This window comes from Triturus cristatus, chromosome 7 (genome assembly GCF_964204655.1).
Source record: "Triturus cristatus chromosome 7, aTriCri1.1, whole genome shotgun sequence".
NCBI lineage: Eukaryota > Metazoa > Chordata > Amphibia > Caudata > Salamandridae > Triturus > Triturus cristatus.
The window spans coordinates 375,896,020-375,923,968 of NC_140590.1; the positions used below are offsets into that span (position 1 = coordinate 375,896,020).

Below are 27,949 nucleotides of genomic sequence, written 5' to 3' on the forward strand. Positions count from 1 at the left end.
CCCCAGCCACTGGGAGCGAAAACCTCATTTTATTCTGCCTGTTATGTTGAAATGTTTTTAAAGACTCTCCAATGCCGAAGCTGGAGTGCAGAAGATAATGTTTTTCATAAGTCCTTGACCTTTGTATCCTTGTGACCCTGATGATTGCAGATTCGGTGACATCAACAACCGTGTTTTTGGGCAGTGCAGCTGAGATAGCTTTCTGTTTGTTCTGAAGAAAGAAGTCCTCAGCAATGCTCAACTTCTGAGCCTGCTCCCTGTATAGTTCCAACTGCAAAATAGGGTTATCAGGTGATGATAATTCAGGAGAAAGAAATCCAAGACTTACTTCCCGAACTCCTTTTAGGAAGATTATGAGGTTTTGGGAAGACTCTTGGAAGATATTCACAAGTGCTTTAATCTCTTGTTCATCAAAGCTTTGATCACAAATCTTTGAACATTTTGCATCTTCCTCTGTCCTGAAAGGCAAACGAATAAGTGTTCCGTTGTAGTCCAGTGTTCCCTTCAGATCACAACCAAAAACATTTTCATACGGGTGAAACTGATCAGCAAATAATTGAAGTACTTGAGGGTGCTTCTGGAGGTTTAGTTTGATACCAGGATTCGCTTCACTTTGAATGTGTTTCTTGAGATGATTTGCATTGGGGTCAAACATAAGTATACTACTACTACTGAGTATAGATGGCACATCGGTTACACGATACACTGTATTGAATCCAAGACCAAATTTTCCAATCTTCTCAACCTGGACCTCTTTAGTAGCTGCTCCAACTCTTGTGATATTACGGAAGTCTTCATCACTGAACTTGCTGTTATTGTAGGACCACAATGCAGGCCCATGACAGGAGGCCAATCCTGGGTCTATGAGACTGTTTCGAAATGAAAGGTTTTGTCTCATATCCACTAAGAACTTACAGATGGTGGCACCTGCATCGTCAGCGTTCTGTATCAACTCCTTGAAGAGATCAACCTCTTCACTGTATTCTCTGAGGATGTTCTTTATTCGGAGTGTAATGGGTTCTGAGGGTCCCCAAGGTTCAAAATACTCAGGCTTTAGTATCTTGGTGCTGAGTAATGGGACTTTAAGAAAAGTGGCTGTGGTCAATGTGATATCTTCATGAGCAATGTTATAGTCCAGATCATGTCCGAGGTCACTCAGGCGTTCCTTTGGCATATCACAGAACAGGACAGTAGACAAGGGTTTTAAAGTAAACACTCCTCTCACTGAATGTACTGGAATAGGAAGATCATCTGTACCTTGAAGGTCTCTACTCTTCATCCAGTCCAATATAGATATAGCAAGTTTTAATTCAACATTGGTGCCACAACAAGGACTCCTGACCTGTATGTCCTTCATAATTTTCTGAAGCATATTATTGATCTCACTGTCTGCCATGGTCTCACGGACCCCACACTGCTGGAAGAGCCCTTTGTAAATCAGAAAATCATGGGGCACCTTCTTGATCTGGGAGCTCAAATCTAAGTCTTTTGGATAAGACATAAGGATATCAGATGGGGCAGAAAAGCCATCACCATTCCAGATCCTCATACTGTCCAACACGTTCCAGAACTGACCTAGGTTGTCTTGCACATGGCTGTAAATATTGTGCAATTTCATGACCAATGAGTAGTAATCTATTGTCTGGTAATGAAGGCTAAGGGCTGTGAGATTTTCTATTACTTTCTTAGGAGGTGGTGATTCATTCAAGCCAAGACTATTACTTGCTCGTTCATTGAATTCATCAGTGATGGGCATAGAGAACTCCACAAGAGAAGAGTGCCTCTTATTTCTCATGTCTAAAGGTTTGCAAAATGTTGCCTTACCATTAGAAGCAATCCACGGCACCCATGCCGTGCTACACAATGATTTCATTTTCTTGATATCAGAGCTAGAGAGCACTTGGGTATCATTGCAAACTCTGATAAGTGCTCTTGCCTTTCTCTCTAGAACTTTGAGATCGTTTATACCCCGGTTTCTGTTCACCTCATCTGCAATCTGTAGAACATCTCCCAGGGAGATGTCCTGAATAGTATCCTTCAGACCAAGAACTCTCAGAGACTTCAATGTTAGTGGTTCCTGAAAGCTGCTAGGAGGAAACCTACTGGAATCAAATAAATCCTGAAATGTTACAATTTCAGGGTCAAAAAGAGCAGACGGCTTGACCATCTCCCCATTACAAGGTATGAAGGGCAGGCTTTCACAAATTTTCCTGAGCTCGTTATTCAGGCTGAACAGCACATCACCATTTCTCAGGATCCACAGCATGATGTCTTCAGCTTTACTATTGTGATGGATATACCGCTTATTTTTGATAGCCATAACTGACCGTATAGCAACATCAGCCGAACTCAAGAAGGGTACCCTCATCTGCATCAGTAGTCTCCGATCATTTTCACTTCTGCAGGTAAGCAGCGTTTCTGGCAGCACAAGATCACTGGGAATAGTTGGGACAGTGCATTTATCTACAGCTTGGGCATTAATTGCTGGAACTAGGTCCGACCCCGTGGACTGCAAGGAACTCATCTTGCTAAAGATGGGCAACTGACATATAACCGTGCACTCTTCAGTGCTCAATCTGGTTGCCAGTGAGAAAAAGTCACTGAGCATTAGTTTCTGTTCCACTGTCATTGCTGTCAGCTTTTGGCTTACTGTGGCCACACCTATATTTGAAAAGGCCTTTAGAACATTGTTTGACGTGGGTGCAAGAACATAGTCTGAAAGATTCTTGTGCCAAACCTGCGGGTCCCATTGGCATATTACTGTGCAGCCAATGGTTTCTAATATCTTAATCATAGTTTCTGTCAGGCTGTGTCCATCTTTGTTTGGGAAGAGAAGACAAGATTTCTGCTTCAGCCTTATCAGCTGCAGCTCCTGGGCCCCATGATCCACTGGGCACATAGGCACCAGGGGATAACCTTCAAATGGTGATAAGACATCAACATCCTGCTGAAGGAAGTTCCAAAATGCATGTAACCATTCTCTAGGAGGCTGAAGCGATTCACCTAAGTGCCAGGACACCTCTTCAGAGCCACTCATCCAGCTTGCTGGTAAGGCCTTGAGTAAGTTCTTCTTGATCACCTCCTTATCCAAGCACACAAGATTTCTGAATATTTCTGCAGAAGACAAAAGATAATTCGTAAGCAAACAGTCCTACCTACCATCATTGCGACATCAAGTAATATTGTCAACTAGAGCAGTTCACAAATGTACAGACACATGATTTTAAGGCTTGAAAGCATGCACAGCCTAGTTGGGGAAGGAAGGAATTTAACAAAGGAGGTCGTAATACTTGTAGGTGAAATCTCTTCTGAATTTGTTGTATTCTGCCTTTCGTCATTTTGGAGTGTGGTCACTATGTGTATCTCCCTGGGACTTTGAGCATTTAAGGCAGGCATACAGCCTGTTCATTCACCCACAAAATGTTTACTGGTCTATGTATTTTTGCAAAACAAAAGGCACTTCTCTATCTGCTGCCTCTTGGAATACTTCTATCCTTTCCCTCAAGATTACCTTCCTTTCACCAGTGTTGCATGTTTCTTGTATTTCCTATTCAGTTGTTGCTATTTTCTCCTACTTGTCCTACTTTATAAGCCATCTTATGCATGCCTTGAAGGATACCCACTGAGTGACATAGGTAAACACAGTCCCCAAATAGTCACTAAAAAGTGTATCCATGGGTGCACCATCACTAATTTGCACTGTTAGTCTTCTTTGGAATAGCTTCAAGTAACACTACTGGTGAATAACACAACAGTGCATAAGGCAAATGAGTCATCTCTACCATCCAGTTCTTCATCTCTCTGGAGCAAAGGTGCACATCTATCCTCAAAAGGAAGCTATAGGAAGTAGAATAGTAAGTGTATGTATGGTCATTTGGGTCGATCTCTGCAGATATCAACTGGGCTTAGTGTTACCATTTAGTATTGCAGGGTATCTGTTCAGATGTTAGTTTTGGCAGATGTCACATCTAACCTTACTTTTGTAGCCACTAATTTGTCTTGGTGACACGGTGGCTAGTGCTTAGCTAGTGACAGTTTTTGCCCTCCAACCCATCCCTTGAGCCTGGGTTTCGGGCGGTGCTGCTTCTCTGGGGCTCTAATTTGAGCTGGCTTCATTAGAACAGGTGTGCAGCACGTTCTTTATGTTATATAGGGTTGTCGCTTTGAGGCAGGTGCATAGTCAGTTGGCAGAGAATTTGACATAGTTTAACAAAGTTTATTCTTGTTTAGAGTGGCAATTCCGGCTGAAAGGGAACGGGTGGATAAGTTCACGCCTGGATAAGCCAGGAAGTTAAAGGTTCTGTAGGAAGCTTAGTTGAGTAAGGGATAATAGTTGTAGTAAAGGGGTTGCGGTAGTCGAAGGCCACAGTTGCAGTTCAGCAGCTCTGCAGTGGGTACACTATTACTGTATTAAATTGTTGAGAGGGAAGGGAGATTTTAGGGGAGTGGGTAGCTCAACATAGGTGAGTAAAGTTGTATAGTGAGGCTCTAGTTTTGTAAGGCAAAAGCCTAGGTTGTTTTTTGTTATGGGCACCTGTTTCAATAAAGCAGCATTTTTCATGCAAACCTGGTGTCAGTGGTCTGTGCTGCTGCCCTTCTTCCCCAACTTATCTGACTAGTCGATCTCTTAAAATATATGGGGCCAATCCCTTTAATGCTTTGAAAATTAGGCAGCAATTTTTAATTGTAATATGCTGTCTAATCAGTAGTTTGTGGAAGTGTTAGATTCCTTCTTCTGCACGAGAATAATATGAGCATCTGGCATGTGTGGAGGGTTCAGAAGAGAAGGAGGAGGAGGTTTGATAAGCGGCAGTTGTGTGGCGACTTCTCCAGGCATCTGTACTTAACAAAGATCTCACCTATTTTTTATAAAGAAATCTCCGTCTTCTTTTACTGGTGATGAGGAACCATGTGGATTGGGAGGAGAACGCCCGGTATGTACTGTCCCCGCAATTGGCAGTTAGTGTGTACTGATCCCAAGTGGTGCTAGTGCAACTGAAAGAGACATCCGTGGCCAGCAATTGTCGGAGCAGGAGGCTACCCGGTGAGTGCCTTATTCATAGGATATGCTCATACTTCTCTGGGGCCCTTTATAAAGTGGAAACAAGGGGGCCTCACGATACAAGACATCAGTGAATGAGCTGCCTTCTGCGTGAGAAAAAGACTGCTGCAGATGTAAAGCGCAACATTCATCCGGGAAGGATATCACAGTGCTGTGCTAGGACTCCGGTAAATAGCTGAGTGGTTGATGAGTTTTGCCAGTGTTAAGTTTTAACGAACAGGTGGGTCTTACGTTTTTTCCTGAAGACAAGGTAGTCCTCGGAATGCCGGAGGTCTTGTGGTAGTTCATTCCAATGCTTTGCTGCCAAGTATGAAAAACTACGACCCCCTGCCCTTACTTTCCTAATGCGTTTTGTTCTGGCTTGAGCTAGAGACCGTGATCTTAGGCACCTGGTGGGTACATAAAATTCAACTTTGTTCTGTAGGATAGGAGGCCCTCGTTTGTGCAGCGCCTTGTGCGCGTGACTGAGCAGCTTACATTTTGCTCTTTGACGCATTGACAGCCAGTGAAGTAATTTCAGGCATTCAGACGCTGAGCTGAGTCTGTCTTTGTTACATACCAATTTGGCATATTATAGACAACAGTGGTCCCTAGGAAAGAGTTGGGGTGAACAAAACTAATAAATACAAAATGCCTTAAATTACGTGAAAATAAAGATAGGTTAGTCAGGATTAAGGGATGTCTCACGGCTACTGATCCCCCGAGACATCACGCCGTAATCCTCGGCTAGAGGCTATCGCGCCCACGAGCACACGCCCGTGGCTCGTTTTCGAATCGAGTGTAGCATCACGCTTCCCTAGAGGATTTCCTAACCTATGAACTTTTACATCGTTGCCTTAACCTCCACCATAGCACCTGCGAGCCACCCTGTAACTCCCATTGAGGACATCCCTTAATCCTGACTAACCGATCTATGTTTTCACGTAATATAAGGCACCTATATTTTAGGCATGCTTATTTAATGTCCTGAAGATGATCCACGCATTTCTTTCTTGGATTGAAACGCCGTCGACACCCTAAAAACACCTCATACATACACTGTGATGTTACCATTTACCATGTAGAGGCATTCCTTGCGATTTGTTTACCTAAAATTGTGAATTTATTTTCTTGAGAACAAACCGTGAGCTTTGCCTGAGCCTTCCTTGAATGTTTCCCAGACCACATGTTTGTATGTTCCTATGTTTCTGTAGTAGGATGCAGGCTTGTGTCCCACTCTCATTATATTGTGTTGTACATATCTCAAAGAATTGTTTATAAATTAAACATTGAACCTCTGTCCGGCTGGACATGTTTAACCAATACAGCACTGATTGGGTCTGTATTTATTAGTTTTGTTCACCCCTACTCTTCCCTAGGGACCACTGCTGTCTATAATAATTGATTCCCAAGGTCCCTGGCAGACTTTATTTGGGTCCCCCTTGTTGTTTAAAAAGGAGACATAACAATTTGGCGGCGGCATTTTGCACCACTTGTAGTCATGTGAAGAGGTAGCCATGCCCACGAACAGTGAATTACCATAGTCCAACCTACTAGTAAGTAATGCCTGCGTGATGGTTCTCCTACAATCTAGCGGGATCCAAGGGAATAGCCTTTTTAGGAGCTTCAGCGTCGCGAAGCTTCTTCCAAATAGAACCTGCACATGGTCCTGCATGGCTAGGGTATTGTCCATGAGGATCCCCAGATTCTTTGCGCATTGCTTTGGAGCAGGCGTGTCACCCAATGTCTGGGGCCACCAGGTGGTATTCCAGATAAGTTTAGCTCCTCCGAAAAGTAAAATTTCGGATTTTCCTGCATTTAGTTTAAGGTAGTGATCTGCCATCCAGGTTACCATTTCTGAGAGGCAGTTATTCAGTTTTAATCTAGTGTTCTCGTGCCTTTCTTCAATGGTTATCAGCAGTTGGGTGTCGTCTGCGTAGGAGCAAATACCAAAGCCCCACTTCTCGCTGATTTTTGCCAAAGATGACACAGAGCAATTAAAGAGTGTGGGGCTTAGGGATGCCCCCTGTGGAACACAATAGCCAATGGGTTTTGATGAAAATTCCCCCATTTGTACTCTCTGTGTTCTATTATTTAAGAAAGCGCTCAGCCATTGAAGGGCTTTGGCATAAACTCCTTTTCCATGAAGAATCTCCAGTAGGCGATTGTGTGAGACGGTGTCAAACGCCGCCGATAGGTCTCCTGGTAACACAGATTGCTTACTGAGTCCTGAGTAGACACAAGTTTGAACCTCTGCTGAGCCATCAGGTGATGGCAAATGGTGGTGCAAAATAAAAACTACCTTAAAAACAAACTGAATGTAAAGTGTGCACAGGGTGATATTTGGGGAGAACCCAAAGTAAGGGTGATTAAGACAGTTTTTCCTTATAACCCTATCTTATAACAAATATATAATAATCACCTGTCGTTGAATGTGGAGTTGATCAGTAAGCTTGAAGAGCAGCATGCAGAACAGATTTCAGATCAAGCATCTCCAATGCAGCTAAATGGTCTTTTTAAGTGTGCTCATAAAGCGTTCGACAACACCATTTGCTTCTGTCCGAAGAAGTGTACTTCCCTAATACTTCTCATTGTGATGATCAAGAGAATCTTGGAATGTTTGACTATTGAATTGTAGGCCGTTGTCAGACTTTAGAATTGAAAGAACACTACATGTTGCAAAAATGCCATCTAACCTCTTGATGACTCTTTTTTGAGTGGTCGATGGTAGATCTTCTACAAATGGTAAACGGGAGTCTCCATCGATAACCACCATCAGGTGATGCCCATTGTCAAGAGGACCAAAGATATCAACAGTGATTCTCTCCCATGCATGTTTTGGTAAATCCAACATGTTCAAGGTATGTAGAGTAATTTTGGGAGATAAGCAATACGCACAGATGACAGGCCTTCAACTTTCTTTCAACTACCGTGTCAAGATCAGGAAACCAAACTCAGTCTCAGAGAGCAACAATTCTACGATGTTCTTCATGGGCCTCTTCGATTACTTGTTTTTGCAGACTCTATGGTATGACAATTCTCAAACCTTGTAAGACAATATGTTCTTGAGTAACGGACAGTTTATCTTGAACATTTTTAATCTTCTGATATTTGCTGTAAACGTGTGAGAGATCGAGTGTGCTGTTTCCAGGACTGATGTGCAATCATGTCTTTTAGTATCATCATTTCACTGTCTTTGCTCATTGCAGTAATGTTTGTTCCAATGAAATAGTGGCAGGTGTACTGGCCTTTATGATTAAGTTAATGTAGGCTTCAGCCGCTTTGGAAGGGGTACCATGATACTTTACTGGCACTTGTGAAAAGTAGCAAGCAGAGTTTTGATCTTTTCCTGGTCGGTGCACAACAGTGTAGTCCTATTCCTGTAATCACAAACCCCAACGTTCAATTCATGAAGGCATCTTGGCTTTTGGGTTAGCAAAGATGGTAAGCAAGGCTTTATAAACTGTTACAAGAGTGAAAGGTTTTCCATATAAGAACAAGTGGAAATGTTCACAAGCCCACACCACTGCTAAAATTTCTTTCTCAGGTTGTGAACAGGCATGTTTGCATATGCCACAATATGCCTTCGAGCATTTGGGTGTCCACTGTTATGGACAAGGATCGCACCCAACTCAACTGGGCTTGCGTCAATAACAACATCTGTATGAAGCTTCGGATCATGTGCTTTCTCCCTAAATTGGTTTGTTCAGTACTTACGTACATCCCAGATTGGATACTGGGGTACCCTTGTCAGTCCCTAGTATATGGTACCCATGTACCCAGGGCATAAGTACCCCAGAGGTCTTCCAGGGGCTGCAGTATGTATTATGCCACCCATCAGAGACCATTCAAAATGGATCTACATACCTGCCATTGCAGCCTGTGTAAGTTGGTGCATGTACCACTTACTAAAGGGTTACTGCATTTAAAACCTATAAGTCCCCCCTATAACAGGCCTTTGCAATCCTGAAGGAAGGGTTCTTGGTTCTAAGTGAGAGGGTGCCCCTGCATGAGCAGGACGCCCCTGCAGTCTACGGAGTCCATTCTCCCAGGTTGTCAGTAAAGCAGCCATATACTATATCGAAGGGCAGCGCTTAATTACACGATGACCATCATGAAAACAGCTGCAACTAATCCTATCACGTTTGTATCAAACATGTTAGAATCATAGCGCCACACTGTAAACAGTGTGGGAGGTATGATTCCAAGCACTGGCAGAGCCCTCCTTAAAGGCTCTTTGTGTTCCCGGTGCCAACCTTTTAGCCCCGGACAGGGTAAAATGGTTGCTGCTGACCAGAGACACATTTCTGCCCTTCTGTTGCTGAGCCAAGCTCGAGCAGAGGAAGGTGGAACAATAGGCATCCTGTCACAGGGAAGTGTGACTATCTCCCAGACAGGATTTAGTGTATTGGGACCGGGTGGCTGCACTTGCCATCGCTTGAAAGTCTGCATGTGGGGCACATTTGGTGTCCCTGTGTATAGTCCAGTTCAAACTGGTGCGAAACTGGACAAAGGACATGAGAGTAACCTCCCCCTTGTCCAGACCCTCCCCTGGGGGTCCCCTGAATCTTCCCAACCCTTTCCCTAGGGTACTTAAGGGCTTACCTGGGTGTAGGTCCCTAGATTTGTCATGGGATAAGATTCAGAACTGAAACCACTGCACTTCTACTGTCAGGTCACTCTGGACTTCATTTGGGCCTGACTTTGTCTCCCTTTCAGTCTGCTGCATCGTCTGTGCCTGTGCACCATACAGGATCCATTCAGGACCTGTGGAGCATCAAAGACACTTGAAGAAAATCTCCATTGAAGTGAAGGAGTCACTTCCCTGCATTCACAGGCACCTCAACACTGCTGACCAGTCCATTGATCCCAAGCTCCTGCGGACTCCAAAGGGTTCAACAACACAGGTGGTGGGATCCCATGTCCCTTTGAGGTCCGAGCTGTCCTCTCACCGAGTTTGAGGTCAGAATCCCTCGTGTGGGCTGCTTTACTCGAACCCCTGTGCACCGCATACTTTTGCAGTTGCCATTGCTTGTTGGCATCCTTGCGACAAGTGCATTGGGCTCCAAGTAGCTCCAACCTCCTGCAACTTCTAGCACCAAGATCTTCAGCCACATCGCCTCATGGGCACCGTGGCCTGCTCCTATTGGTGAGCTGCCCAAGGTCCTCTCGCGACTCCAGTGCCTCCGGCCTGTGGATCCATTTGAGGGTCACTTTTGTTCTCATTGGACTCCCCTGTTTGCTTGGGGCCTGCCCTGCCTCCCCTGCAAGTGGTGTTTCCTGGAGCTTGCTGGTCCCAACATTGAACCTTCTTGACCTCCTGCGTGGGTTGCCTTTGCCAAGGCTTGTTGGTGCGCCCGCTAGACACCGACCTTTCAACACTCAACATCCTTCGTGGGACAGCTCATATCCGGGTCCTGATTGTCCTCGGCGTCGCATGGTCCCCACAGCTGCAGAGTTAAGGTCACAGTCATCTAACCTGAAGCACCCGACATTGGAGGGCATTCATCTTTCTGGGCTTTTGGTCACTCTCGAGTGACATAGACTCTGTCCCCTCTTCTTCCAGGTACTCCTCTTCAATAATCCACATTTGGATTCCACAGACACTTTCTCCCCTTCCAACAGCAGCACTTTCTTGAAGTCCTCCATTGGAATCGATTGCAGTTTCCGACACCACTTCACCCCTATGCACCCGGCGTCCCATGTGTTGGTAACGTGGGTACTAAGTTATACATGGGCATGGTGGCTCTCCAACCTTCTAACTTCCAAGGGGTTTCTTGAGGGTCCATTGGGAAGGGTCCCTATTCTTAAAAAATCCAACCGGTACACTGCACACGCTCTCTGTGGGGTCCCTATCTACTTACCTTGGGTGGTTCTGTAGGTCCCCAGCGACTCTACGTCCTCTCGACATTGTCCTGACTCGAGTCATGGTTCTTATACCACTTTATTGATATATGGTCCCCCGTGTAAAATCGTGCTATTTACTGCATTTCTAACTGAAGTATTTTGTGCAGTGTGTTTATCTCCGTGTTGGAGATATTTGAACATTCTAGAGAGTATTGTAGAATAAATACATATTTTTATAAATACTTGGTGTGGTTCTTTTTCACTTAATCTATACTATGAGATTGCATTCTGGTAAAACAAGCTGCATTACATTCCTTCTGGACTAAGCCTGAAGGCTGCGCTCCACAGCTACCCCTTAGAGAGCTTTCTAAAGTTGTCAAAGACCTCTTAAATCACCATAAGGGTTGTCTAGACTGGTGCAAGGTGTCCACTTACATAAGTGTACATCATATACCAGGCCAGCTTTTCACAACTGACTTACTATTTCATGATGAGTATTCATGTTGTAGTTCACAGATATCAGTCCCATATCAGCAGCAGTATTGAAACTGAGTAAAGATGCACTTGACGCAGCACATTGAAGTACATGGTGGGTGCCTGTACTTGTATCTTTTTGTGTTTTATGGTTACTACGAATGAACCTTGACTCTTTAATGGCATTGATGCAGCCCATGTATACACTTTAGTCTTCGACGGTGTGAGACGAGCAATGGGGACAGTTCATTATATTTCTCCCCAGGCATAATGTTTATTGATGCACCACTGTGAATAATAAAGGGTATGGAGCAACCGTTTACTTTGAGCGTACTTTTCCGAAAATGTTTGAATGACTTATGATTTTACTCGCCGACTTTACTTTGACTCATATTCTTCTTTGCATGCGGCCAGTCCGACATGCATGTTTTTCTGAGGTAAACATTGCACATCAGTCTTCCTTGTCACTTGACAATGAAACTGAAAAACTCTTGGAAGAAGGTTTAGACAATGATCAACTTCGTTTGGTGTTGATTTGCTTTAGTCGAAGGCCACAGTTGCAGTTCAGCAGCTCTGCAGTGGGTACACTATTACTGTATTAAACTGTTGAGAGGGAAGGGAGATTTTAGGGGAGTGGGTAGCTCAACATAGGTGAGTAAAGTTGTATAGTGAGGCTCTAGTTTTGTAAGGCAAAAGCCTAGGTTGTTTTTTGTTATGTGCACCTGTTTCAATAAAGCAGCCTTTTTCATGCAAACCTGGTGTCAGTGGTCTGTGCTGCTGCCCTTCTTCCCCAACTTATCTGACTAGTCGATCTCTTAAAATATATGGGGCCAATCCCTTTAATGCTTTGAAAATTAGGCAGCAATTTTTAATTGGAATATGCTGTCTAATCAGTAGTTTGTGGAAGTGTTAGATTCCTTCTTCTGCACGAGAATAATATGAGCATCTGGCATGTGTGGAGGGTTCAGAAGAGAAGGAGGAGGAGGTTTGATAAGCGGCAGTTGTGTGGCGACTTCTCCAGGCATCTGTACTTAACAAAGATCTCACCTATTTTTTATAAAGAAATCTCCGTCTTCTTTCACTGGTGATGAGGAACCATGTGGATTGGGAGGAGAACGCCCGGTATGTACTGTCCCCGCAATTGGCAGTTAGTGTGTACTGATCCCAAGTGGTGCTAGTGCAACTGAAAGACATCCGTGGCCAGCAATTGTCGGAGCAGGAGGCTACCCGGTGAGTGCCTTATTCATAGGATATGCTCATACTTCTCTGGGGCCCTTTATAAAGTGGAAACAAGGGGGCCTCACGATACAAGACATCAGTGAATGAGCTGCCTTCTGCGTGAGAAAAAGACTGCTGCAGATGTAAAGCGCAACATTCATCCGGGAAGGATATCACAGTGCTGTGCTAGGACTCCGGTAAATAGCTGAGTGGTTGATGAGTTTTGCCAGTGTTAAGTTTTAACGAACAGGTGGGTCTTACGTTTTTTCCTGAAGACAAGGTAGTCCTCGGAATGCCGGAGGTCTTGTGGTAGTTCATTCCAATGCTTTGCTGCCAAGTATGAAAAACTACGACCCCCTGCCCTTACTTTCCTAATGCGTTTTGTTCTGGCTTGAGCTAGAGACCGTGATCTTAGGCACCTGGTGGGTACATAAAATTCAACTTTGTTCTGTAGGATAGGAGGCCATTGTTTGTGCAGCGCCTTGTGCGCGTGACTGAGCAGCTTACATTTTCCTCTTTGACGCATTGACAGCCAGTGAAGTAATTTCAGGCATTCAGACGCTGAGCTGAGTCTGTCTTTGTTACATACCAATTTGGCATATTATAGACAACAGTGGTCCCTAGGAAAGAGTTGGGGTGAACAAAACTAATAAATACAAAATGCCTTAAATTACGTGAAAATAAAGATAGGTTAGTCAGGATTAAGGGATGTCTCACGGCTACTGATCCCCCGAGACATCACGCCGTAATCCTCGGCTAGAGGCTATCGCGCCCACGAGCACACGCCCGTGGCTCGTTTTCGAATCGAGTGTAGCATCACGCTTCCCTAGAGGATTTCCTAACCTATGAACTTTTACATCGTTGCCTTAACCTCCACCATAGCACCTGCGAGCCACCCTGTAACTCCCATTGAGGACATCCCTTAATCCTGACTAACCGATCTATGTTTTCACGTAATATAAGGCACCTATATTTTAGGCATGCTTATTTAATGTCCTGAAGATGATCCACGCATTTCTTTCTTGGATTGAAACGCCGTCGACACCCTAAAAACACCTCATACATACACTGTGATGTTACCATTTACCATGTAAAGGCGTTCCTTGCGATTTGTTTACCTAAAATTGTGAATTTATTTTCTTGAGAACAAACCGTGAGCGTTGCCTGAGCCTTCCTTGAATGTTTCCCAGACCACATGTTTGTATGTTCCTATGTTTCTGTAGTAGGATGCAGGCTTGTGTCCCACTCTCATTATATTGTGTTGTACATATCTCAAAGAATTGTTTATAAATTAAACATTGAACCTCTGTCCGGCTGGACATGTTTAACCAATACAGCACTGATTGGGTCTGTATTTATTAGTTTTGTTCACCCCTACTCTTCCCTAGGGACCACTGCTGTCTATAATAATTGATTCCCAAGGTCCCTGGCAGACTTTATTTGGGTCCCCCTTGTTGTTTAAAAAGGAGACATAACAATTTGGCGGCGGCATTTTGCACCACTTGTAGTCATGTGAAGAGGTAGCCATGCCCACGAACAGTGAATTACCATAGTCCAACCTACTAGTAAGTAATGCCTGCGTGATGGTTCTCCTACAATCTAGCAGGATCCAAGGGAATAGCCTTTTTAGGAGCTTCAGCGTCGCGAAGCTTCTTCCAAATAGAACCTGCACATGGTCCTGCATGGCTAGGGTATTGTCCATGAGGATCCCCAGATTCTTTGCGCATTGCTTTGGAGCAGGCGTGTCACCCAATGTCTGGGGCCACCCGGTGGTATTCCAGATAAGTTTAGCTCCTCCGAAAAGTAAAATTTCGGATTTTCCTGCATTTAGTTTAAGGTAGTGATCTGCCATCCAGGTTGCCATTTCTGAGAGGCAGTTATTCAGTTTTAATCTAGTGTTCTCGTGCCTTTCTTCAATGGTTATCAGCAGTTGGGTGTCGTCTGCGTAGGAGCAAATACCAAAGCCCCACTTCTCGCTGATTTTTGCCAAAGATGACACAGAGCAATTAAAGAGTGTGGGGCTTAGGGATGCCCCCTGTGGAACACAATAGCCGATGGGTTTTGATGAAAATTCCCCCATTTGTACTCTCTGTGTTCTACTATTTAAGAAAGCGCTCAGCCATTGAAGGGCTTTGCCATAAACTCCTTTTCCAAGAAGAATCTCCAGTAGGCGATTGTGTGAGACGGTGTCAAACGCCGCCGATAGGTCTCCTGGTAACACAGATTGCTTACTGAGTCCTGAGTAGACACAAGTTTGAACCTCTGCTGAGCCATCAGATGATGGCAAATGGTGGTGCAAATTAAAAACTACCTTAAAAACAAACTGAATGAAAAGTGTGCACAGGGTGATATTTGGGGAGAACCCAAAGTAAGGGTGATTAAGACAGTTTTTCCTTATAACCCTATCTTATAACAAATATATAATAATCACCTGTCGTTGAATGTGGAGTTGATCAGTAAGCTTGAAGAGCAGCATGGAGAACAGATTTCAGATCAAGCATCTCCAATGCAGCTAAATGGTCTTTTTAAGTGTGCTCATAAAGCGTTCGACAACACCATTTGCTTCTGTCCGAAGAAGTGTACTTCCCTAATACTTCCCATTGTGATGATCAAGAGAATCTTGGAATGTTTGACTATTGAATTGTAGGCCGTTGTCAGACTTTAGAATTGAAAGAACACTACATGTTGCAAAAATGCCATCTAACCTCTTGATGACTCTTTTTTGAGTGGTCGATGGTAGATCTTCTACAAATGGTAAACGGGAGTCTCCATCGATAACCACCATCAGGTGATGCCCATTGTCAAGAGGACCAAAGATATCAACAGTGATTCTCTCCCATGCATGTTTTAGTAAATCCAACATGTTCAAGGTATGTAGAGTAATTTTGGGAGATAAGCAATACGCACAGATGACAGGCCTTCAACTTTCTTTCAACTACCGTGTCAAGATCAGGAAACCAAACTCAGTCTCAGAGAGCAACAATTCTACGATGTTCTTCATGGGCCTCTTCGATTACTTGTTTTTGCAGACTCTATGGTATGACAATTCTCAAACCTTGTAAGACAATATGTTCTTGAGTAACGGACAGTTTATTTGAACATTTTTAATCTTCTGATATTTGCTGTAAACGTGTGAGAGATCGAGTGTGCTGTTTCCAGGATTGATGTGCAATCATGTCTTTTAGTATCATCATTTCACTGTCTTTGCTCATTGCAGTAATGTTTGTTCCAATGAAATAGTGGCATGTGTACTGGACTTTATGATTAAGTTAATGTAGGCTTCAGCCGCTTTGGAAGGGGTACCATGATACTTTACTGGCACTTGTGAAAAGTAGCAAGCAGAGTTTTGATCTTTTCCTGGTCGGTGCACAACAGTGTAGTCCTATTCCTGTAATCACAAACCCCAACGTTCAATTCATGAAGGCATCTTGGCTTTTGGGTTAGCAAAGATGGTAAGCAAGGCTTTATAAACTGTTACAAGAGTGAAAGGTTTTCCATATAAGAACATGTGGAAATGTTCACAAGCCCACACCACTGCTAAAATTTCTTTCTCAGGTTGTGAACAGGCATGTTTGCATATGCCACAATATGCCTTCGAGCATTTGGGTGTCCACTGTTATGGACAAGGATCGCACCCAACTCAACTGGGCTTGCGTCAATAACAACATCTGTATGAAGCTTCGGATCATGTGCTTTCTCCCTTAATTGGTTTGTTCAGTACTTACGTACATCCCAGATTGGATACTGGGGTACCCTTGTCAGTCCCTAGTATATGGTACCCATGTACCCAGGGCATAAGTACCCCAGAGGTCTTCCAGGGGCTGCAGTATGTATTATGCCACCCATCAGAGACCATTCAAAATGGATCTACAGACCTGCCATTGCAGCCTGTGTAAGTTGGTGCATGTACCACTTACTAAAGGGTTACTGCATTTAAAACCTATAAGTCCCCCCTATAACAGGCCTTTGCAATCCTGAAGGAAGGGTTCTTGGTTCTAAGTGAGAGGGTGCCCCTGCATGAGCAGGACGCCCCTGCAGTCTACGGAGTCCATTCTCCCAGGTTGTCAGTAAAGCAGCCATATACTATATCGAAGGGCAGCGCTTAATTACACGATGACCATCATGAAAACAGCTGCAACTAATCCTATCACGTTTGTATCAAACATGTTAGAATCATAGCGCCACACTGTAAACAGTGTGGGAGGTATGATTCCAAGCACTGGCAGAGCCCTCCTTAAAGGCTCTTTGTGTTCCCGGTGCCAACCTTCTAGCCCCGGACAGGGTAAACTGGTGGCTGCTGACCAGAGACACATTTCTGCCCTTCTGTTGCTGAGCCAAGCTCGAGCAGAGGAAGGTGGAACAATAGGCATCCTGTCACAGGGAAGTGTGACTATATCCCAGACAGGATTTAGTGTATTGGGACCGGGTGGCTGCGCTTGCCATCGCTTGAAAGTCTGCATGTGGGGCACATTTGGTGTCCCTGTGCATAGTCCAGTTCAAACTGGTGCGAAACTGGACAAAGGACATGAGAGTAACCTCCCCCTTGTCCAGACCCTCCCCTGGGGGGTCCCCTGAATCTTCCCAACCCTTTCCCTAGGGTACTTAAGGGCTTACCTGGGTGTAGGTCCCTAGATTTGTCATGGGATAAGATTCAGAACTGAAACCACTGCACTTCTACTGTCAGGTCATTCTGGACTTCATTTGGGCCTGACTTTGTCTCCCTTTCAGTCTGCTGCATCGTCTGTGCCTGTGCACCATACAGGATCCGTTCAGGACCTGTGGAGCATCAAAGACACTTGAAGAAAATCTCCATTGAAGTGAAGGAGTCACTTCCCTGCATTCACAGGCACCTCAACACTGCTGACCAGTCCATTGATCCCAAGCTCCTGCGGACTCCAAAGGGTTCAACAACACAGGTGGTGGGATCCCATGTCCCTTCGAGGTCCGAGCTGTCCTCTCACCGAGTTTGAGGTCAGAATCCCTCGTGTGGGCTGCTTTACTCGAACCCCTGTGCACCGCATACTTTTGCAGTTGCCATTGCTTGTTAGCATCCTTGCGACAAGTGCATTGGGCTCCAAGTAGCTCCAACCTCCGGCAACTTCTAGCACCAAGATCTTCAGCCACATCGCCTCATGGGCACCGTGGCCTGCTCCTATTGGTGAGCTGCCCAAGGTCCTCTCGCGACTCCAGTGCCTCCGGCCTGTAGATCCATTTGAGGGTCACTTTTGTTCTCATTGGACTCCCCTGTTTGCTTGGGGCCTGCCCTGCCTCCCCTGCAAGTGGTGTTTCCTGGACCTTGCTGGTCCCAACATTGAACCTTCTTGACCTCCTGCGTGGGTTGCCTTTGCCAAGGCTTGTTGGTGCTCCCGCTAGACACCGACCTTTCAACACTCAACATCCTTCATGGGACAGCTCATATCCGGGTCCTGATTGTCCTCGGCATCGCATGGTCCCCACAGCTGCAGAGTTAAGGTCACCGTCATCTAACCTGAAGCACCCGACATTGGAGGGCATTCATCTTTCTGGGCTTTTGGTCACTCTCGAGTGACATAGACTCTGTCCCCTCTTCTTCCAGGTACTCCTCTTCAATAATCCACATTTGGATTCCACAGACACTTTCTCCCCTTCCAACAGCAGCACTTTCTTGAAGTCCTCCATTGGAATCGATTGCAGTTTCCGACACCACTTCACCCCTATGCACCCGGCGTCCCATGTGTTGGTAACGTAGGTACTAAGTTATACACGGGCAGGGTGGCTCTCCAACCTTCTAACTTCCAAGGGGTTTCTTGAGGGTCCATTGGGAAGGGTCCCTATTCTTAAATCCAACCGGTACACTGCACACGCTCTCTGTGGGGTCCCTATCTACTTACCTGGGGTGGTTCTGTAGGTCCCCAGTGACTCTACGTCCTCTCGACATTGTCCTGACTCGAGTCATGGTTCTTATACCACTTTATTGATATATGGTCCCCCGTGTAAAATCGTGCTATTTACTGCATTTCTAACTGAAGTATTTTGTGCAGTGTGTTTATCTCCGTGTTGGAGATATTTGAACATTCTAGAGAGTATTGTAGAATAAATACATATTTTTATAAATACTTGGTGTGGTTCTTTTTCACTTAATCTATACTATGAGATTGCATTCTGGTAAAACAAGCTGCATTACATTCCTTCTGGACTAAGCCTGAAGGCTGCGCTCCACAGCTACCCCTTAGAGAGCTTTCTAAAGTTGTCAAAGATCTCTTAAATCACCATAAGGGTTGTCTAGACTGGTGCAAGGTGTCCACTTACATAAGTGTACATCATATACCAGGCCAGCTTTTCACAACTGACTTACTATTTCATGATGAGTATTCATGTTGTAGTTCACAGATATCTATCCCATATCAGCAGCAGTATTGAAACTGAGTAAAGATGCACTTGACGCAGCACATTGAAGTACATGGTGGGTGCCTGTACTTGTATCTTTTTGTGTTTTATGGTTACTACGAATGAACCTTGACTCTTTAATGGCATTGATGCAGCCCATGTATACACTTTAGTCTTCGACGGTGTGAGACGAGCAATGGAGACAGTTCATTATATTTCTCCCCAGGCATAATGTTTATTGATGCACCACTGTGAATAATAAAGGGTATGGAGCAACCGTTTACTTTGAGCGTACTTTTCGGAAAATGTTTGAATGACTTATGATTTTACTCACCGACTTTACTTTGACTCATATTCTTCTTTGCATGCGGCCAGTCCGACATGCATGTTTTTCTGAGGTAAACATTGCACATCAGTCTTCCTTGTCACTTGACAATGAAACTGAAAAACTCTTGGAAGAAGGTTTAGACAATGATCAACTTCGTTTGGTGTTGATTTGCTTTAACTGATGTTGCCCACTGGCCTTGTCAATCAATCGATCAATCAATCAGGGATTTGTAAGCGCGCTACTCACCCTTGAGGGTCTCAAGGCGCTGAGGGGGGGGGTCCGCAGATCTGTTTAGCCGAAGAGCCTGGTCTTGAGGGTCTTCCTGAAGGTGTTCAGGGAGGGGGCGCGTCTGATGTGTGCCAGTAGCTCGTTCCAGGTCTTGGCTGCAATGTGAGAGAAGGATCTTCCGCCTGCTCTGGCTCTGTGGATGCGCAGGGTTTCGGCCAGTGTGAGGTTGGAAGATCAGAGGTTTCTTTTGGGTACGTGGAAGTTGATTCTGTCTTTGAGGTATTTGAGTACGTTGTTGTGTAGGCATTTGTAGGCGTAAGTGAGGATTTTGAAAGTGACTCTTTTCTCCACAGGAGGCCAGTGGAGACTTCATAGGGGTTGGCTGATGTGTTTGTATTGGGGAAGCCGAGGACGAGTCTGGCAGCGGTGTTCTGTATTGTCTGGAGTTTGCAAAGTAGGGACCTGTTGATGGCGGCGTAGAGTGCTTTTCCATAGTCGTCCGCTGGTGATGAGTGCGTGGGTGACCGTCCTTCTTGACTCAGGGGGGATCCACTTGAAGGTCTTGCGGAGGGTGTTGAACCAGCTGGAGGTGTTGGCGTTGACCTGTCGGTTCATGGTGAGTGATGGGTCGAGTACGATGTCGAGGTTGTTGGCGTGGTCTGAGGGGGTAGGTGGGCTTCCGAGGGCAGTCGGCCACCAGGTGCTGTCCCATGCAGAAGGGGTGGTACCGGAGACGAGGACTTCTGTCTTCTGCCTTCTTGGCGTTGAGCTTCAGGTAGCTGTTGGTCATCCAGACTGCAACGTCTTGCATTCCTTTCTGGAAGTTAAGTTTGGCAGTGGTGGCGGGGTCTTTGGTGAGGGAGAGGATGAGCAGGGTGTTGTCAGCGTAGGATTCGATGTTGAGGGCATGTTCTCGGACGATGGCTGCGAGGGGAGCCATGTAGATATTGAAGAGGGTGGGGCTCAGGGATTAACCCTGTGGGACTACGCAGGTGATTTTCGTGGGGTCGGAGAGGAAGGGTGGGAGTCTGATCCTTTGGCTCCTTCCGGTGGGGAATGATCGGATCCAGTCCAGGCTGTTCCTTGTATGCCTGCGTCATGTAGTCTGGCAACTAGTGTGAGGTGGGAGACGGTGTCGAAGGCCGTTGATAGGTCAAGTAGGATGAGGGCTGCAGAGTGGCCTTGGTCCAGGAGGGTGCGGATGTCGTCTGTGGAGGTGAGTAGGGCGCTCTCTGTGTTGTGGTTGCTTCGGAATCCGGATTGGGGCGGGTCGAGGACGGCGTTCTCTTCAATGAATCGTGTCAGTTTCCTGTTGACTGTTTTCTCTGCATCTTTGGCTGTGAAGGGGAGGAGCAAGATGGGCCGCTAGTTCTTGAGGTCGGTGGGGTCAGCCGTGGGCTTTTAGAGCAGGGGTGTGACTTCTGCGCGCATCCAGTCGTCTGGGAAGGTGCCTGTTTTGAATGTGGTGTTGATGGTGCGTTGTTATTCAGGGTGCGATGGCGGTCATGGCTCTGTGGTAGATGTGAGGGGGCAGGGGTCAGGGGTCAGTGGGGGTCCCAGAGTGGATGCTTTTCATAGTCGAGGCGGTGTCTTCCACCGTGATCGGTGTCCAGTTGGAGATGGTGGGCTGGCTGGTGTTTCTGGGGGGCCGTCTGTGGCGCCTGGTCGATGAAGTTGTTGCAGAGGTTTTTTGATCTTGAGGTGGAAATAGGGCATTGTCTGTCGGGGTTGCGTAGTGGGATGAGCTCGTCTGCGCAGTTGGAGACCCAGGTGTGGAGTTCTCTGGCTGTGCCATTTGCGTCCGGTGTCCAGGTGTGGTTGTCTCGGGTGAGGGTGTGTCCTGCTCTGTGGGTGGGTGTGTTGACGAGTTGTTTAAGTCCGATGTTGGCGAGGTTGTCACGAAGGATAGTGGAGTTCGGGTAGCTGGGGTTGTCGAGGTGGAAGTTCAGATCTCCAATGAGTATGTAGTATGTGGAGGCGATGGCGTAGGGTGCGATGAAGTCGGTGATGGTGGTGGCGAAGAGTGTTCGGGGGCCGGGGCGTCTGTAGACGAGGGTTCCTCAGAGTGTGGCTTTGGGGTGGTCTGGATCTGGAAGTGCAGGTGTTCGGCAAAGGGGAAGGTTTCGCTGGAGGTGGTGAGGCTGAGGGTGCTCTTGTGGGCAATGGCGAGGCCCCCTCCTGGGTGATTGGGGCGGTCTTTCCTCTGGATCTTGTATCCGTCTGGGATGGCGGTGCTGATGTCAGGGGCGGAGGATGAGTTGGTCCAGGTCTCTGTGAAGAATGCGATGTTGGGCGAGAGAGAGTCGAGTAGGTTCCAGATTTCCATGGAGTGTTTGAGTACAAAGCGTTCATTGAGGAGGATGCATTATAGGGTGTCGCCGGTGCTGGCGTCGGAGGTGTTAGGTGTGGCAGTGAGGGTCTGGAGGCAGTGGAGGCAGGAGAACTGGCCGTGGGTCATGTTTGGCGAGGCCTGTTGGCTTCCAGGGTTGAGTGCGAGGAGGGTGGTGGTGTCGTAGCGATGGGTATTGGGAGGTCCAGGGTTCCTGGCGCTGGCCGCAGTCGGGTCGTGGACGAGCGCATACGGGCTAGCCTTTGGCGCACCAGCAGTGCGCGTGATCGCATAGCGGCTGCCATTAAGTACGGGAGGTGGGAGGGAGGAGAGGCTGGGAGGCAGGTGCGGGGGAATTCTGGGGGGAGGGGCCGCAGGGGCAGCACCAGTGAAAGGCAAAAGGAACAGGCAGACACGAGAAAATAAAAACAGTGGTGGAATTACAGCAAGACACAGATGGGCTCAATAACAGTGGCACAACAACAGTGAGCGTGCGTAGAATGTCACTTCTGGAACATTTGGGCTTCCATTTTGTTTTCTTGTTGTGACGCATTTACCTTTTTCTTCGCCCTTGCAAGCCATTACAAAATGGTTCTCCTTCCCATAGCCTTTGCATACTTGTCCAATGGCGGGACATATACGTTTGTGTGGAATGAAAATCCACATCTAAAGCACAGTTTCTTTTTCTCTGAAGACATCACTTTGTGTCCTTCATTTTTGTGTTTCTGCTTGCTTTTCATGTTCATGACTGACTCACTCTGGACACCTCAGGCCTCCATCTCAGCAGCTTGTGGATCAGCACATTCCTCAGCTCTGGCAGCCATGAAAACTCGCTCCAGACTAAGGGTTTCTGCCAGCATCCGTCGTCTGAATGAATCTGTCAATAACTCCAAGACGTATAGCTTTTTCATCATTGAACTTACATTGTTTGATGAGCGTATCAAGTCTCTCAACAAATTTGTCGATTGTTTCACCAACTTACTGTCGTTCCTGACTGAAAATATATCTTTTGCAACTGACATTCAGCATTGGATTAAACTTGAGATTTAACGATTCTTTGATTTGACAGTATGTGACTTTGTCAGTTTGTGGCAGTATCATTATTACCTCTTTCACTGGCAAGAATTTTTTAGTTATTTGACAATCTTTTTGTTGTCTGTTCCTTTCAGTGCATCAATTAAATAATCAAACGTTTCTATCCAGGCAGTCGTCTGTCACCAATATTTTACTTTTTGGCAGTATCGAAGGGAGGTGGTGGTTTTAGCAATGCGACAGCATCATAACCTGTGGATTTCTGCTGTTGAGAGAAGAGCTCGCTCTAGCAGCATCTGCAGTCCACTTGTACTGGCACCTTAAACAAGCTCTAGCTGCATGCTGCCACCTGGGCCATCGCGCCCACTCTGTCTGTGAGGTGCTGTCTTCTTTAGCAGTGAGTGGCGGCTTTGTTTCTTGCATGGGTTCTTCACCATTCTGGCCGCTTTGCGTTGTATTTGTTTCCTCCTGCCTGTAGTGCTTCCTTGTATTCGGAATGTTTCTGTTTTTAGCGCTTTTTTGCACTCAACTATCACTGTCTTTAGCGCTTCTCTGCACCTCGTTGTCGCTGCCTTTAGCATTGTCATATGTATGATTTATAGCTCAGTGTTACGTAGTGGCACAGTACCTCTTTCACTTCCTTAGTAGCAGATTTCTGCCCAACGATCAGTAAACTTCTCAGTGAGGGTTTTGTTATTTTCAAATGTTTCACACTGGCTGGAGTAGCGCTTCAACTCCACATAGCCAAACGTCAATCTTCACTTTGAATGAGGCACGTGTGGCACGCACGAACAGTTTTCTGGACTATGGCAAACTCTCTGGGAGAGAGCACTGTTGATCTTCGGGTAACGTCTCCTAACTTGTCACCAGTTGTAGAGTCCTTCCCAGCCTGGGTACTTGTAAATGAATACACTACACACGGAGCTTGGTATTACACGTCTTTATACCACTGCTTGTAACTGTGAACTCACTATTCTAAACCTAAACTCTATTCACCACACTCTAACACTTACGTCACAGTTCTACAGAGTCCATCAGGAACCAAAAGGTCCCATCAAAGCAAACTCACAAGACACTACAGTACTCACTGGCAAGAAGCTTTTGGAAAATTGGTGGGGGTGTTTTGCACCATGCTTAATAACAATACCAGTCATGAGGGGAAGAAACCAAGGGTTTTCCTATTTAAAGACGTGGAAAGAGTTTGAGTAAGGAAGCAAGAGATGAGGTGATTAATAAAGTTATTATTGGCTTGCCTGTTGGTGATTGGTTCTTGTCAAGCGGAGTCGTGGTCAAGGCAAAGGGTTGTCAAGATTTTCTCGTCCCTTCATAGTGAAGTTAAGTGATGGCAATGTTTGTAATCGAAATAGGGTGGTTAAGTTATCTAGGTTGTTTGACAGAGTGTGACAATAGTATCAGAAAAGAGAAGAATGTCGCTGAAGCTAAGAAAGCTAGGTGATATCCAGTCAGGTTGAGAAAGATGCCGAAGTGGTTGAATGATTATGAAGTGTTTGACATATGTTGTAATTAAAGTTCTTGAAATGTTCTGCACATCAAGTTGTAGTTCTTTCATATATTGTTTTCAAATGTATGCAATCACTTTTCCAGCGTATTGTTACTAGGAGTTTTGTATTGGTTGTTTTGTTGTTGGGGAGGAAGAAGTGTTATATTCCTCCTTCTGCACGAGAATGTTGTGAGCATTTGCATTGCATGTGGAGCGTTAGGAAGCTGAGAAGGAGGTTCGATAAACTGCTGCTGTGTGGCAAGCTCCCGTCCAACATCTACGCTCAATAAGGAGCTCACCTATTTTTATAAAGAAGTATCAGTCTTCTTTCAGGAGTCTCTTTAGATAAGGGGTAATCTGTTTTATCCGAGGACTTCTAAAAACTAGCCTACCGGTGGCGTTCTGAAATAACTGAACCCTTTTTAGGTCACATTAAGGGCAACCAAAATATCAGCTGTTAGCGTATTGGAATCTTGCGCCACTAACAGCAGTCATAATGGTCTTCATAGCTTCAGATGAAAGGAACAGTTGGATCTTCCTAATAGTTTGCAACATGTATACACACTTAGAAGCCACCACATTTATTTGAGGCCTAAAAAAATGATGATTGTCCAGGAAACAAAGGGATTGTAACATACCCATTGCTGAAGGCCAGTATCAATTTGTCCATATTGAATTGTTCTGATTTAACACCGCAATGTCCGTCGTTCCATCATTTAATTTTAAATGGTTATGTTTCATCCATCAACTAATAAAGCACATTATATCTTTAAACTGATCTTGTGCTGGTGTCAAGATATCAAGGTGAAGTAGAATCTGACAGTCGTCAGCATTATTAAAAATCTGACATCCTCTTTTTGACAGTTCTTTTATGAAGGAATGGATGTAAATGCTGAAAGGATGTGAGGAAGGGCAGAACTCTGTGGAACTCGACGCTCAATTTTTTTTCTGGTGTCCTAGATGGAATAAATTGGACTGCATGTGTCCTATTCTCCCAAAATGAGCAAGCCAATTAAACACCAACCCTGAAAACCCCAAAGTTTGCATTCGATCCAATAAGATCTTGTGATCGACCATGTCAAAAGCCATGGATAAATCAACTAAAATCAAGGATGGGATATGTCCATCATCCAGATCTCCTCTCAAGTCATCGATAACTGATAAAATCGTGTTCGTTTTTGTGTTGTTTTCTAGTTCAGAAATCCGCATGATCAGGAGCTAAACATTTAGAGTTAGAAAGATGAGAACTCACTCCCTGCGCTATATGAGCCTTCAGGAGTTGGCATAGTGGGGCAGTAGAGAAATGTGTTGAAAATTCTTTAGGATTTTTAATTAGCCCTGGGTTTTTTCAATATAGAGATTGCAGTAGCTTTTTAAAAGTAATTAAGGACTCTACTTGCCCTAAAAGATGCTTTTAATAGGTTGGTAAGAGGGTCTATGATGGAAGGGGCCATCCAAAGTAGCACTCAAGTTCTTTCTTTGAGTTTTGAGACATGCATAATTTACTTGTAAAGTACTTTGTCTTAGCCTAAATAACCATCTTTTTTTAATTATGCATGCCATTATTAAAGGCTTGTTTACCTAGGTTTTGATATGCTTTCCACTACTGGCTTTAGAGGCATCTAAGTTGTAGTTTAGCTCCTGCCAAGTCGTTAGAAAACCAAGGGTCTAACACTGACCTCTTATAAGCTCGCTTTGCTCAGAAGGAGCATACTCATGACCTGTATTATCGATCCAATTATTGAACTTCTGAACACCCTCACCGGGTTGTCATTTAAATTTTAAAGTAGGTTTAGTTAAATTTGACGTCTCCTGCATGCGTATCTAATCAACCCTATCCCATTCACAGGATGAGCCCTTGTGGGCCGGAGGTTGTCTATCTTTCATCCAAAGGGTTTTTAGGTCTCGCCTAGCGACGCAGCGCATGCGCTGCCCGCCTTGGCGAGATCTATTGTTGTCGGTTTCTTGGCCGAAGGGGGACAGGAGATGTGCACACGCACGGCTCACGGCGTTAGCACAACCCCTGCTCGCTCACTCCCTCTCTCCCACTCTGTCTGCGCATATGGAGGACAGGAGATGTGCACGCTCCTCACAGAGGGAGAGGAGCTTGGTCTTGTGCACATGCTTTCAACTGAATGGTACCTCTGCCTGCTAGCCCTTTTCTGTGAAGTTCGCCGGCTTTTGTCAACCAGCTGCCCCTCTGCCCTGTACGTCCCTTCTTTCCTCTTACTAGTACCCCTCACAAGGTGTCGGTAGTATGCAGTGGTTACGCGCGGTCCTCCTGCTCCGCGGGGCTCTGACAGGTGGATGCCGGGCCCCGGCGGCGGCAGGACTTCCAGCCTGCTAGCTCCGCGGCACCGGTAGCAGAAGCAGCGTGGGTGGTGCCGGGGAAGGGCTGTCCTCCTCGGCAGGAAGGACACAGGAGGGACCGCCGCACAGCTCCTCTGTCAGGTAAGGGGAGTGAGTGGATGCCTGTGTGTTGAGCCATCCCCCGCAGACATGCCCACAGGGAGAGGAGGCTGCCGTGGTCCCCGTGTGTGCCTCTCGTGCATGGGTGGTGCCGGGGAAGTGCTGTCCTCCTCGGCAGGCTGGACGCAGGAGGGACCGCCGCACAGCTCCTCTGTCACATAAGGGAAGTGAGAGGATGCCCGTGTGTAGAGCCATTCCCGCAGACATGCTCACAGGGAGAGGAGGCTGCCGTGGTCCCCGTGTGAGCCTCTCGTGGTACTCGCTGAGGGGTCTGTAATAACTTCCGCGCAGTTTCCTGTTTCAGCCAATCCAACTAAATGAGCATCATGAGTTGGTCTCAAACGCGTGAAACTGCAGGCAGGGCAAGCCTTGGTCATGAGCGAGCTCGGCCCAGGCAGCCTAGGTTTAGGTGAGCACACAATTAAATGACCAGCCTACGTTTTTAATATTGAAGGCTGCAGAGAGTGTCTTCCTCACTTTGTACTGTCCGCCCCTTCTCCAGCCTCTCACCTCCATTATCCTGGGTTATTGATTCAGGTTGGGGGGGGCGGAGGAGGATTTGTGTTCAAAGGCTGTTCACTGCTAAGGTGATCACTCAGGACCTAACTGATCTGTGATCACAAAAGGCCCCACCCACTAAGACCACCCGAGTAGCAAGGGGTTAGCCAAGGTCGGGAGCAGGGACGGTGGCAGGGCACAAAACGCTGAACATTGACCTGTTTCTCCAGCAGGCTCGCTCCACAGCATACGGTGCTAGGGATCTTCTGATAAAGGCAATGGTTAGAGCTAGAATAGCAGAAATAAAAATGTTACTTATGATTGAATGAATGATATTCATAAAGCACATAGATACCCTCAGGAGGGTTTCCTGGAGCTACTTTGACATAATGGGGTAAAACAGCATCAGGCAGCGAAGCAGGCTTTTCATAGCTGCCATGGTTTCAGATTGCTTATATGACATCTTTTCAGTTTAATTCTGAGTGACGTTCAATGACTGAGTGCCACTTTCTCGTGAGCAAAAATCAAGCACTGAAGACTAAGGAAACACATAAATATCAGTAATTACACTCATTTGAGCAATGAGAAACTCTAAGAAGATCTTAAAACTGCTGGAAA

General features: G+C 45.9%; 1 protein-coding gene across 1 annotated transcript in view; it reads right to left on the reverse strand.

Moving 5' to 3' along the window:
• LOC146809714 (sacsin-like) overlaps nt 1-27,949 on the reverse strand; it is a 406,589-nt gene that overhangs the window by 14,193 nt on the left and 364,447 nt on the right. The window contains 1 exon segment of the mRNA XM_085616554.1: nt 1-3,114. Coding sequence (XP_085472680.1) covers nt 1-3,114 — 3,114 coding nt within the window.